At 51.4% G+C, this 13,971-nt stretch overlaps 1 protein-coding gene across 1 annotated transcript; it reads right to left on the bottom strand.

Moving 5' to 3' along the window:
- Positions 1–8,292: 8,292 nt before the first annotated feature.
- LOC132472954 (protein quaking-B) lies at positions 8,293–13,965 on the bottom strand. The gene is made up of 2 exons (XM_060072840.1): positions 12,867–13,965; positions 8,293–12,537 (listed from the first exon to the last, which is right to left on the bottom strand). The coding sequence occupies exon 1, from the start codon at positions 13,858–13,860 to the stop codon at positions 13,513–13,515; it is 348 nt and encodes a 115-aa protein (XP_059928823.1). The 5' UTR covers positions 13,861–13,965; the 3' UTR covers positions 8,293–12,537; positions 12,867–13,512.
- Positions 13,966–13,971: the final 6 nt, after the last annotated feature.

Genomic DNA, 13,971 nt, shown 5'->3' with positions numbered 1-13,971 from the left:
CAGCGCTGAGCTGTGTGTGTGTGTGTGTGTGTGTGTGTGTGTGTGTGTGTGTGTGTGTGTGTGTGTGTGTGTGTGTGTGTGTGTGTGTGTGTGTGTGTGTGTGTGTGTGCGCGCATGCTTCTCTGAGTGTTTTTGTGGATTTATGTGTTCATGAGTGTGTTTTTCTGTGTAATGACTCTGTCTGTGTATATGTGTGTGTGTATGCGTGTATGCGTGTGCATATGTGTGTGTGTGTGTGTGTGTGGGTCTATTTGTGTATGATTATGACAGTGGGGTTATGCGTGTCTCTGTGTGTGATTGGGCATGAGTCTGAATTCAAGTGTTTCTGTGTAGTTTCTCCCTGTGTGTGAACGTGTGTGTATTAAAGTGGTTGTGTGTAGTGTTTCGATGTGTCTGTCTATCTCTCTGTGAGTGAGTGTGTCTGTGTGAGCATGCATTTATGTGTGTGTGTAATGAATTGATGTACAACTACTGGCCCCCTGGCACCGAACAGAGAGAATAGAGGCTGATGATGTCATCATGAATCTCTCTCTCTCTCTCTCTCTCTCTCTCTCTCTCTCTCTCTCTCTCTCTCTCTCTCTCTCTCTCTCTCTCTCTCTCTCATTGTCCTCCGTGACGCCCCCTCCCTCTCTCTTTATGGCTTGTCTTCCTGTTTCATTTGAGTTTCATAATGAACGAGATGAGAGAGAGAGAAGGAGAGAGAGGAGAGAGAGAAGGAGAGAGAGAAGGGAGGAGAGAGAGAAGGGGCGAGAGAGACTGTGAGAAAAGTGAAACCCCTTGGACCACGGAGAGGAGGGGGAGAGGAAGGGGGGGAGTATGGTATCCTTGGCAACATGAAAACAGTTGAGTGGGGTGCTGGGACCCCCTCTAAACCCCTTCCTCTCATAGTGAGGGTACGGGGGGGGGAGGGTACTTGTTTAAAATCAAATTAATGTTGTGGTAGGAAACAGTGAATTGGTCCTAATCATTTAACCCAAGGGGAGCAGAGACTTATTAAACAAAATGGGGCCGAGCATTGAACCTTGAGGGACGCCTCAGGACAGATGGGCTGTGATGAAACGTAGTTATCATAGTTCCCATCACCGCAGAACATGTTATATTGGGCTTATTGCTTGTTATTATCATATATATATACTTTATATGTATGATACATATCACCCCTTGATACAAGATCAAAAATGATTATTCTTTCTTCTAAAATGTAGCACTTGAAGCAGTTTATTTGTTTGTTATATTTGATGCCATTGCATGATTGTTGCTCTTTTTGGGATGTATCTTCATTGTTGGATGCTCTGAAGTCCATTGGGTCCAAAGGAGCTGACTGGATGTGATTTGATGTGTTTAACGTCACCGGTCGGGGCGCTGGGTCATGCTGCTCATCACTCTCTCGCTGGGGCAGGAAATCACTTCTCAGATTATCTCTGATTAACGAGATTACCACTTGTTATGTAAATTAGGTCATTTGACCACACACACACACACACACACACACACACACACACACACACACACACACACACACACACACACACACACACACACACACACACGCACACACACACACAACCTCCAGGTTGGGGTTTGAGTGTGTGTCTGTGTGTTGGATACAAGACTCACAGACTGACGCCAGTGAAGTGGCTCCTGTCTCCTCCAGAGAAGAGAGGAGGAAAGAGGAGGGAGGAGAAGGAAGAGTAACAGGAGAGAGGAGAGGTACGTGAGAGAGGGAGATGTGGTGAAGGTCGTTGGGCTCCTGAGCGGTGTTGTGAGGGCCCCTGAAGGCTCTTTAAACCGTTCCTGTCGGCTCCTCTTTCACTGATGAGCAGACACTGCTCCTCCTGATCTGCGCCTCCCAGAGGAGGGTTTAACTCTGACACGCACGCACAAACGCACGCGCATGCACTCAACACTTTCGCTGCCTGTCACTCAAACAGCCGGCGGTGGACGATTATGATTATTTTGAGGTGGGGTTCAGCGTGTAGTTTGGTGGTAGGTGTTGGGGCGGGGTTTTTTAGGTAAGTTGTGGGCGTTGGGGTTTTATTTCTGGAGAGAGTGGAGCCGGGGGAGGGTTCATGGCTGTCGGTCGGCGGTGGGACGGGTTCTGCTCTGCCGACTACAACGAGACAGACGAGACGTCCGTCTGCTCTACGGTTTCATCACGGCGGCTGGTATTGACTGGTCCTCGCCACCACTCCTTACCAGGATCACCTCTAGAGTCCTCCCTCTCCTCTCCTCTCTCTCCTCTTATATCTCCTCTTATCTATCAGAGTATCCTTCAAAATAAATAAATGAACCAAATCTATCAGCATTAACTCTTTTAATGGCCTCCTCTGTTATCTTCATGTTATAAAAGAGAAAACATTTAAAGACATCCTATCTAGACTTTGACTCCACCTCAAAGTTGACTATAGTTATAGTTAACTATAGTAACTATAGTTACCTATAGTTAATAGCCTATAGTTAGGCTATTTCTTTCATGATCGCCTATTGAACTGTATACTACTCACTAGCTAGTCACTAACACGTCGAGTGAAATTAGTTCCCTGGTCAACAATCTAAGTTAGCTCAACATAATTGTTCTTCTCAGCTATTTTGCAGCAACATTGTCACTTTATTTGAACTGATGGAGACCTGTTTGCCTGGGTCAGAGGACAAAGCTAGCCTAGCCTCCTGAATGGCAGTGCTGTCAGCCCTAGCATACTTCACCCTGGCGATCCTCATTAAATGCCACTCAAAGTTAGCTTTGCTCTGTTTTCATTGTCACAAAACGGTGACAATATAAACAGAGCTAAGCTAACTTTGTAGGGCTACCTCTCTTGTGCCTTTAGGGATTCAAAGACCATTGAAAACCAGACTGACTGCTGGCCGAGTGGATTCCAGGCGGGACACTCTCTGTCAGACCACTCAGACAGGTCAAGCTTACTCTTGAAACCAGTGAACTTTGTGTGAACATGAATTCTAATTCATCAGGGTCTCTGAGCCAGGCCAGGAAACGCACAAAGAAGTTAAAACAGTGAGCAAGCTTCAAAGTGTACTTCTTGAACTAAATTTGGTAAATAGACATTTCCAAAATGGCACTCATACCATGACGGACAAATAAACTAACGTGGAGCTTTTTGCTCAGAGAACACCGGGGAACGTTTTCACAACAACAAACAAGTGGCGTTCACCTTCTGACCCGTCTACCTTTCTAGAAATACCGACCCTACGCAGACAGAGCGCAGCACGGCCATACGCCCACCGGGGGCAGCGGCCAGACCAGCGCATTCTGAGCACCGGGTCTGGACAACACGCCCTGTGTCGGAGGATGTCCTGTTCTGCTCCGGCCCTCAGGCGCTCTCCCACTCAGGTATGCGATCCATCTCTTTTGTCCGGTCCACACGGGGCCTCTTGTGAGGCTCTCTGCAGCCCACTGCTTCCTGATTGGTTCCCTCGCACGGCGTCCAGATCTGACTGGACCGTAGCGTTTGGACCTCCACTGGCGCAACTCTGACCTGCTCTACTCTGTATCTAATCTCTCTACTCTGACCTGCTCTACTCTGTCTCTACCCTGACCTTCTCTACTCTGTCTCTGCTTTGTCCTGCTGTTCTGTCTCTACTCTGTCCTGCTGTTCTCTGTCTCTACTCTGTCTCTACTCTATTCTACTCTGTACTGCTCTACTCTGTCTTTACTCTGACACTACTCTACTCTCCTGCTCTCTGTCCTGCTCAGGTCAACGTGTAACAGACGTGATGTCTGGAGGTCGTATTGTGGTCTGAGGAGGAGGCTGAGGTTCTGCTGGTGGACTTGATACAGAGGTCAGAGGTAAGAGGTCAGAAGTCGCTGGAGGTCTGGCCTACGGCCGGTGAATAACAGAACAAAACACAACACAGCAGAGCACTGGTTTCACCGTTTATCAAATTCAAGTCTGAACAAGAAATCCCACCTCTAGAAGAGGTTTAAAAAACCCGATAGAAATACACAATAATGGAATGCACACAAACACCCACACAGGTTCTGGACGACAGACTGAGCTTATTGGGAGCGAGTGGTGACTGCAGAGAGAGTTCTGGGCGATGAATTTTGCAAAGCTGTTTAAAGTCGAATTAGTGTTGGCTTAACCAAACAACGTCCATACCTTAACCGTCTTGAAACTAGCCCACAGCCTAACATTTATGTTTTGATCTATCTGTGAATCATGATTTGGTATAAAAGGCGTGGCAGCCTGCTGTGAGGGCAGGGACCCCCTGCTGGTCTGTGTGGGGGGGTGATGGTGGTCAACATCCACACTCAGGAGAAAGAAAAGCAAGGCACTTGTATATCCACTCTCTCTCTAGAAACATCCAACCGTAACTCATGTAAAGAGCTCACATCGAAGTGGTGACTTCACCTAAAGGCGTAGAAAAATAGAGATTTCCCCCGTTAAACTGCTGCTGAATACTACTGGTTAATGGCACTGGCCCAGCGCTCCCAGGTACAGGAGGACAGGGGGGGTGACACTGGTGACATCATATAGAGCCGCGGTGACATCACTGATTGGTGTTTGACATCACTCATAGGGTCTGGGTTTGGAAGGGCCCTGGTGGGTTTGATAAACTGTTCATCCCCTGAGACCTGTCAATCGGAGGAACACCCCCCCAAAACACAACCTCCCCCCTCTGAAGATCATATGAGCGCATCATCTATCCCTGGTCATGTACAGTCTCCTCTTCATGGAAGATTACAAATTAAAAGGCAAAGATTCATGGCTGACTTTATGTGGAAGGCCGCTGGCTTTGCATCGGTAGACGGAGGCCCTCTGCCTCAGGTGTGGAGCCTCAGGTCTGGAGGCTGAGGTCTGGAGCCTCAGATCTGGAGCATCATGGGACCAGGGGGTCTGGAGCCTCACGTTTGGAGGCTGAGGTCTGGACCCTCAAGTCTGGAGCCTCAGGTCTGGAGCCTCAGGTCTGGAGCCTCAGGTCTGGAGCCTCAGGTCTGGAGCCTGAGGTCTGGACCCTCAGGTCTGGACCCTCGGGTCTGGAGCCTCGGGTCTGGAGCCTCGGGTCTGGAGCCTCGGGTCTGGAGCCTCATGGGACCAGGGGGGTCTGGAGCCCCAGGTCTGGAGGCTGAGGTCTGGAGCCTCGGGTCTGGGGCCCCATGAGGCCAACCGGGGGTCTGGGGCCTCAGGTCTGGAGCCCCATTGGGCCAGGGGGTCTGGGGCCTCAGGTCTGGAGCCCCATGGGGCCAGGGGGTCTGGGGCCTCAGGTCTGGAGCCCCATGGGGCCAGCGGGGGGTCGGGGGGTCAGGTGTTGGTCCAGCGTCCTCTCCGCCGTCCCGAGGCACCAGGCTCCACGGCCGTGGCTGCAGCCTCCTCAGACTCAGTGCTGTATGCTTTATTAAGTATCTGATACAAACTGGTGGAGAACTGTTGAGCCCAAACGCTCCCAGTACCAGATACCAGCAGACCAGTGTCTGTGGAGGGGCGATGCCCGGCCCATGTCCGGGGGGCCTGCCCTCCAACGGGTCCACCTGGGCCAGGGACTGGCCCTTGGGGACCAGGGGGGGCGGTTATTGCTTCAGGAGAGGATGGGTGGGATGGGGTTAGGGGGTCGGGGTAGAGGGGTCCTGGGTTAGGGGGTGGGGTTAAGGGGTCGGGTTAGAGGGGTCCAGGGTTAGGGGGTGGGGTTAGGGGGTCGGGGTAGAGGGGTCCTGGGTTAGGGGGTGGGGTTAAGGGGTCGGGGTAGAGGGGTCCTGGGTTAGGGGGTGGGGTTAGGGGGTCGGGGTAGAGGGGTCCTGGGTTAGGGGGTGGGGTTAAGGGGTCCAGGGTTAGGGGGTGGGGTTAGGGGGTTGGGGTAGAGGGGTCCTGGGTTAGGGGGTGGGGTTAGGGGATGGGGTTAAGGGGGGTTAAGGGGGGTTAAGGGGTGGGGTTAAGGGGTGAGGTTAGGGGGTGGGGTTAGGGGGGTCCAGGCTGAGGAGGTGGGGTTAGGGGGTGGGGTTAAGGGGTGGGGTTAGGGAGTGGGGTTAGGGAGTGGGGTTAGGGGGTGGGGTTAAGGGGTGGGGTTAGGGGGTGGGGTTAGGGAGTGGGGTTAGGGGGTGGGGTTAAGGGGTGAGGTTAGGGGGTGGGGTTAGGGAGTGGGGTTAGGGGGTGGGGTTAAGGGGTGGGGTTAGGGGGTGGGGTTAGGGAGTGGGGTTAGGGGGTGGGGTTAGGGAGTGGGGTTAGGGGGTGGGGTTAAGGGGTGAGGTTAGGGGGTGGGGTTGGATGGAGGAGCCAGAGCGCCTTGATCCCAGAACAGAAGAAGAAGAGGAGGAGCCGGCGAGCCTTCATCGCTGGCTGAGGAAGAGGAGGAGGAGGGCGGAGGTCAGCAGGTCATAGGATTAGTGGCCGGTGGCTGGGTGGTGTTAGGGACAGAGAGGTCACCGAAAGGTCACAGAGGAGTCAGGAGAAGGGAAGAAAATCAGAGGGGGGGGGGGAGAAAAGAGTGAGGTTAGTTCAGTTAGTGAGAGAATGTGAAGGAATGAGATATGAGGAAGACCTGGACCAGATGCATCGTACACCACCCGCCCACAGTGGGACATTTCCCAGCTGTCTACCAACATTTAACCTTGTCACGCCTCCTTTTACTCCTAATATCTCGGGATTCTGAGGGTCCACCGAGTTCAGTGAGGCTGAGCGTATGACTCAACAAACAAAGATGGCTGCGCCCAAAATTAGAGTTATTTTCTTTGTATTTGTACCACGTTGGTCATTTGAATGTCAATTTAAATGCATTCCACACTTGATTACATTTGTTGCTTCAATCCAGTCACAAATGTATACCTTTCACAGTCTTGCTGTGCATGCAATACAATGTAAGGTTTTGTTTGCTAAAGAGGCTAATGTAGCTTAAAATAACAATGACTAGCCAATGACTGTTCTTCCCGACTCGTCGTGAAGCGATGCCCACAAAGACAAACGGGAACGCCATAGGTGCTACAAGCCAGGAAATTACGTCACGCATGCATCTGGAATGCCGCATGATCGGGGAATCCTCTGGGCTCCACGACCCGCCTCACTGCCTCAGCCTGATCGCCGGATCAGTCCACGTTGTGTGCTAGTCTCTCAGTTCGCTTTGGATATCCAGGGACGCAACTGGATAGGCCGAGAGAGCCAGGTAACGGGCGACACATCGGCAGCAGGTTGTTTACGAAACAACCAGGTGGGTTGACCATGTCTGGTTCCCAGGCTAACGCTACCAGGATACCGCTACCAGGCTAATGGTGCGTTCGAGGTGCATAGGACACCACCCGCACGAGTTGCTCTTGTGATGTAATTTCCTGGCTTGTAGCACTTACAGCGTTTGTCTTTGTGAGCATCGCTACACGACGAGACGGGAAGAAGTCATTGGCAAATAAAACTTGACATTGTACTGCATGCACAGCAAGACCGTGCAATGCATCAATTGGTGACCGGATTAAAGCAGCAATGCAATCAAGTGTGTAATGCATATAAAATCTAAATTAAAACAACCAACATGGTACAAATACAAAGAAAATAACTCATTTTTGGTGCAGCCATCCTTGTTGTCGAGTCGTACGCTCATCCTGACTGAACTCGCTGGACTCTCAGAATCCCGAGATATTACGACTAAAAGGGGGTGTGCCTCCGTGAAATGTCAAAATTATGGGAGATTTCCAATGGTCCAACTGGTGCGGGTGGTGTACGAGGCATCTGGAACACACCATAATGCTACCAGGCTAGTGCTCCCAGGTTAACGCTACCAGCCTTACCCTAACAGGCTAATGCAAACAGGCTGACCCTACCAGGCTAACGCTATCAGCCTAACCCTTACAGGCTAATGCAAACAGGCTGACCCTACCAGGCTAACCCAGGCTAATGACAGCAGGCTACCCCTACCAGGCTAACCCAGGCTAATGCTACCAGGCTAACCCTACCAGGTTTAACCAGGCTAGCCCTAGCAGGCTAACGCTACCAGGCTAACTCAGGCTAATGCTACCAGGGTAATCCTACCAGTCAAGCCCTCTACAGACTCATGTGGTTCCAAGGCTAACACTACCAGGCTAACGCTACCAGGCTAACGCTACCAGGCTAACCCTACCTTACGGTGAACACGCATTTTACTAACCCTCACCCTTATTTTATAGCAGTAAGAGAAATGCGAAAATAAATGTGTGCCAGTTTAGAAAAGGCTCTCATGTGCAGATGAGGCTGAAGAGGCTTTAGAGATGACATGATGGATGTTAGACAATGGTTTGGATTAGGGGGTTCATTGATTAAAGAGGTAAACATTGTTGTCAACAGAACAACAGAGATAATAATTTAGGGCCCAAACAGCGAGTTGTTGTTTTTTTAAAACCCAATGGCAGTTTTATTGTCTTTTTCCACAATGGTTTCTATGTACAACAAAACAAACATGGGACACCTTTGCTCTTTTCATACAAAGCAATGCTACTTGTGCTAAATAGCATTCAAGATGGCAGCCTGTCTACAGCTGGCGGCCCCAGCTTAAAGAGACAGTGGACAATTTACACGGTGGATTCAGATGCACTTGCATATAAACACTGGAAATAACCTTTTTTTGTTCGTATAAACCCCTAAATATATATTCAAAAAATAGAGGAATATTTCTAAGTAGCACTATATAGCTGCTAAAATGACACTTTTTCCTTCCTGCAAATTGCCATCTAGAATATTTTGTCTATTTCTTTATTTTTTTGCAAAATACAAATAAAATCTGACATTTCATATACATTCCTGTTTTTATATTTTATATATATATATATATATATTTATATATATACTTCAAGCAAAAAAGTAAATACTATTTTCTTTGCAACAATAACAAAAAAAAAGAAACTTACAGTAAAACATAAAAAATAAAGTCTCAAGTCAAATCATTTGTGTTTTTGTGGTAAAAACGCGTTCATTCTCTGGCGAGGTCTGGTGGAGGATTCAGTTCAGACTAGACTCTGTTCCTCTGGAACATCTGAGCTTTGTGGGAGCGCTCAACACCTCTGTTCTGACGGGGCAGAGGAACCACTACTCTAGATCTGTGCAAATAAACTCCTTCTATGCCAGTCTCTTTCTCTCTCTCTCTCTCTCTCTCTCTCTCTCTCTCTCTCTCTCTCTCTCTCTCTCTCTCTCTCTCTCTCTCGCTCTCTGACTCTCTCTCTCTGTCGCTCTCTCACTCTCTCTCTCTCTCTCTCTCTCTCTCTCTCTCTCTCTCTCTCTCTCTGTCGCTCTCTCACTCTCTCTCTTTCTCTGTCGCTCTCTCCCTCTCTCTGTCGCTCTCGCTCTCTCTCTCTCTCTCTCTCTCTCTCTCTCTCTCTCTCTCTCTCTTTCTCTCTCTCTCTCGTTCTCTCATTCTCTCCCTCTCCCTCCTCTCTCTCGCTCTCTCCTAAACAAGCACAGTTCAACAGAGAGGGTAGATCTGGTTTCTTTATCACTCAGCCTTGTTTCCCAAATCGAAAGTACCGTCCAGGATGTCTTCCCTCCTGGAATAAAGGAGGTGCATGTGCCCCGATCGGCTCCTTCCTGTCCTCCACTCGTGGTGCGTTGTGTTTGACCGAGCCTCTAAAGACACTGGGACCTCCTCCTGAGGAACAGCTTAGCCTCACAACATGGCCCCCGCTCGTTTACCTGGGGTTCGACCCCGAAGGGAAGACATGTTTGGCTACATGCTAACGCTAGCTGTTGAATAAAGACAACCGTTTCTCTCTCCCCCCCCCTCCCCCCCTGCCCCCATCAGAACCGCTCCATAGCAGCACCGCTCAGACCCCACCCGACCCACACCCACCACCCTCTCGACCTCTGACCTCAGCGCCACCCCTATCGGGGGGGGGGAGGTTTTAGACAGGCGTCCGTCAGGGTGATTGACACGTGGTCGATGTTGGCCAGGTGGGCGGAGCCTAGGCTTTTTTTGTGCAATTGAATCAGATTTGTGTCATTAATTTGTCAGTGTTATCCATTACTTAGCTTTTCGTTCAGTAGCTATTAAGGTTTGACCTTTTAGTAACCAACGAGCCCTCGCGTAAACACCTCCCACCGTTTAGGCGGTGCTTCTGATTGGCTAGGACATTTTAAACACAGGGGCCGCTATAAAGGGCCTGCGATTGGTTTCTAGTCTGAGATGTGAGTCGACGTTTTAAAGGTTTTCAAATCCATCATTAGATCTAAAAGAGCTTCTGCTCTCCAGGGAACTGGTTTAAGTCATTTTAAGGAGAATTGAAATGGGGATTTTACTTTCTTTTTAACTTGCATTTGTACGAATTTGAGTCTGGACGCGAACAGGAGCGCTTTTAATTACTTGTGATTACAAATTAGCTACTACTCAGATATATATCTATCTATTGATTAAATTCAAATTCATCATCACTAAAAGCATGTCAGGGATTAATTATTCAAAAAAGGGTTTGTGTGAATTTAGGGTTTTACTGTCAACGCTTCAACCCCGCCTTAACGAGGTCGTTTAGGCAGAGGATGGCTATTGGCGAATGTCTAACGAGCCGGGGTTTAGAGAGATATACTCAGCTTGGGGAGTGTGGGGGGGTGGGGTTGCCATCATGGCCGTGTCAAAACAACAAAGGCAATATTTTAATACTTAACATTTTATGAATATTTAACGACATGTCAGTGTCAGTGTGGGGCGCTTAGAAGAGCTTTTTAGATTTTAAGACTTAAAGATAAATTAGACGTGTTTAGGAGGGGACTAAAAACAAGGGGCCCGCCGGTCGTCATGGACACCACGAGTGTCATCTAAACGACGGAGCCCCACATCGCTACGGCAACAACACAGCTAATAGTGAGCGTGCGTCTAAACAAACACGGCGTTAATCATCAGTCATAATCATTTATAAAATATTACGTGGCCTAAGACCACAACCGAACGGCGAGGTCTCCCTCGGCCGTTAGAAGGTAGAACAAGGCGTTGTTTTGGCAGAGTGTCCGGTGCTCTGGCGCTCTGGGCCCTCCGCCCCGCCCCGTAGCATTCTGCTCTGGTTCTGTCCGGCTGGGGGCCCCACAACCTACCCGGCCCCGCCGGGATAGACCCCTCACACCCCCGGACAGAGCCCTCCGTCGCCATCAGAACCTTGGTCTACATTTCCTCTCCAGCCCCGGTCGTATCTAGGCCGAGGTTTTCATGGTGACGGTCGGAGTGATTCAGCTTTTCTACTGTACTCTATTGGTACTGCGTTGTACTGGTACTGTGTAGTACTGTGTAGTACTGCGTTGTACTGCGTGGTACTGGTACTGCGTTGTACTGGTACTGTGTAGTACTGTGTAGTACTGCGTTGTACTGCGTGGTACTGGTACTGCGTAGTACTGCGTTGTACTGTGCAGTACTGCGTTTTACTGTGTAGTACTGCGTTGTACTGTTTAGTACTGCGTGGAACTGTGAAGTACTGTGTAGTACTGCGTTGTACTGTGTAGCACTGCGTTGTACTGTGTAGCACTGCGTTACACTGTGTAGTACTGCGTGGGTGCTCAGCGGGGTGGGCGTGCTCTGGGCGGACTGAGGGACTGACCTCTGCCTGCGCTCAGCATCCTTTGGTAAGGATGGAGCCGCAGCCCGGGCCTCCGCACTTTAGTGGCTGCACCTGCAGCGCGGCAAACAGGAAACAGCTGCTCCTCAGCGTCCAATCGGATCAGAGCACAGCACACACACACACACACACACACACACACACACACACACACAACCGACGCGGCGTCGTAGAAAAGACACACAACGGAACCAAAGGAAAGGGAGGAGGGAATGTGGACCGGGTCGTGTTCCATCAGGGGTGGAGATAGCTCATCGTCTGTGAGGAACAGCGAGCAGAGCAGTGTCTGAGAGGGACATCGACCACGTGTCCATCGTTTTGGCTCCAGGTCTGTACACGTCAGACTCTGGGAAACAGTGGCGGTCCATCCCTCCGAAAGCAACCCAAAGTACACCACGAAACCACACGACACGTAGACACGGCAACTCACAGACACACACACGCCCAGAACAACACATTATCCACAAATCATTACACATCACACGCGTTAAGGCACAAAACGATCTTCAGACAGAGGGGCTCTGACAGTGCTGGCCCCTGGGGGCGGGGTCCACACGGCCCCTCGTGGGGGGGTCACCGGGGACCCGGTTCTGTAGGAGCAGAACCGGGGGAGGGGGGTCTCTGCTAGGCTGGCGGGGGTCCGAGCTTCTTAAATATAATACTGATGGCGCCGGAGAGCGAGAGAAGAGAGAGAGAGAGGGGCGAGAGCGGCGAGGGAGAGGGGCGACTAGCTGATCAGGTGGGGGTCAACAGGAGGTCAGGGGGACAGGTGTGTGGGTCTGTGGGTGTGTCTGTCTGTGTGTGTGTGTGAGTGTCGCCTCTGGCGGGAGGACTAGAGTGAAGGACCAATGAGTAGCGATCAGGTTTTCTGACTGATGTTCGTCTGTTTGTCTCGTCTGTCTGTCTATCCACCTGTCTGTCTGTCTGTATCGTCTGTCTGTCCACCTGTCTGTCTGTATCATCTGTCTGCCCACCTGTCTGTCTGTATCGTCTGTCCACCTGTCTGTCTGTCGGTATCGTCTCTCCATCTGTCCGTCCACCTGTCTGTATCGTCTGTCCACCTGTCTGTCTGTCTGTATCGTCTGTCCACCTGTCTGTGTGTCGGTATCGTCTGTCTGTCCACCTGTCTGTCGGTATCGTCTCTCCATCTGTCCGTCCACTTGTCTGTCTGTCGGTATCGTCTCTCATCTGTCCGTCCACCTGTCTGTCTGTCTGTATCGTCTGTCCACTTGTCTGTGTGTCGGTATCGTCTGTCTGTCCACCTGTCTGTCGGTATCGTCTCTCCATCTGTCCGTCCACTTGTCTGTCTGTCGGTATCGTCTCTCCATCTGTCCGTCCACTTGTCTGTCTGTCTGTATCGTCTGTCCACCTGTCTGTGTGTCTGTATCATCTGTCCGTCACCTGTCTGTGTGTCAGAGGCAGCAGCAGCCCTTGTTGGAGCTGCCGTCCTGTCCTGGGCTGTTTAAACTCTTGTGAGGAAGGTTGAGTTCAGGTTCGATCTCCTTCCTCTCGGTGTGTGACAGTCAGCCAAGTGCTTCAAAGTAAAGTGAGGACAATAAATAAATAAATAAAGTAGCGTGAGGTCAAACAGGGTGCGGGTTTGATGTGTGTCTGTGTGTGTCATGGTGTGTGTGTGTCTGTGTGTGTTATGGTGTGTGTGTCTGTGTGTTACTGCCCGACTGCTCAGACAGACAATCCGCCGGGGGGTGTGGCCTGCTGAGGTCACTCTGAGCTCCCACCAGGTTTCTGCTCACTGACAGAGAGGAGGAAGGAAGTCACCTCATCTCTTGCTCGCGCCCATCACACCTAGCATCAGCTGAAGGTCTCTCTCTCTCTGTTCTCTCTCTCTCTCTGTTCTCTCTCTCTATCTCTCCCTCTTGGTTTTCCCCTCCCTCCGTCTCCCCCTCACTCCCCTCCTCTCCTCGAAGGACCGAGTGGGCGTGGCTTACTCTGTAGGGGGGGAGGGGCCTGGATGAGGGGATGGGTCAGGGGGTTTGGGGAAACAGGGTCAGGGTTCAGGGGTTCGGGGTCGGGGGGTCAGGGGTCGGGGGTCGGGGGTCTAGGAGGTGTGCCGGAGCAGCAGCGTGGGGGTGGGGGCTCCACTGGGCGTGCAGCTGGTGGTGGTGGTGGTGGTGGGGTGTGGGCGAGCACTCACAGGAGCAGGGCTGCAGGTGCTTACCTAGCACCCCGGCCGAGTCCAGGGGGTACTCCACCAGGGAGCCGGCCGGCGCCAGCGCGTACGGGTAGTCGTAGGGCGAGGCGTAGATCAGGCCCCCCTCAGGGCCCTGGGGCAGCAGCGTGGCCCCGCCCGGGTGGGGGGCCCCGTTGGGCATCACCGTCTGGATCTGGCGGATCAGCGGCATCAGGGCGGGGCCCCCCGGAGTCGGGGTCCGGAGCCCGGCCTGCTGCAGCAGGGGGGAGGGGCCGGTGATGAGGCGCGGAGCCTGGGCGGACGCGGCCAGGGAGAAGGCCAG

Source organism: Gadus macrocephalus, chromosome 15 (assembly GCF_031168955.1).
Source record: "Gadus macrocephalus chromosome 15, ASM3116895v1".
NCBI classification, from domain to species: domain Eukaryota; kingdom Metazoa; phylum Chordata; class Actinopteri; order Gadiformes; family Gadidae; genus Gadus; species Gadus macrocephalus.
Note: the sequence above shows the minus strand (reverse complement) of the source record. Positions and strands in the feature narration are given on the sequence as shown.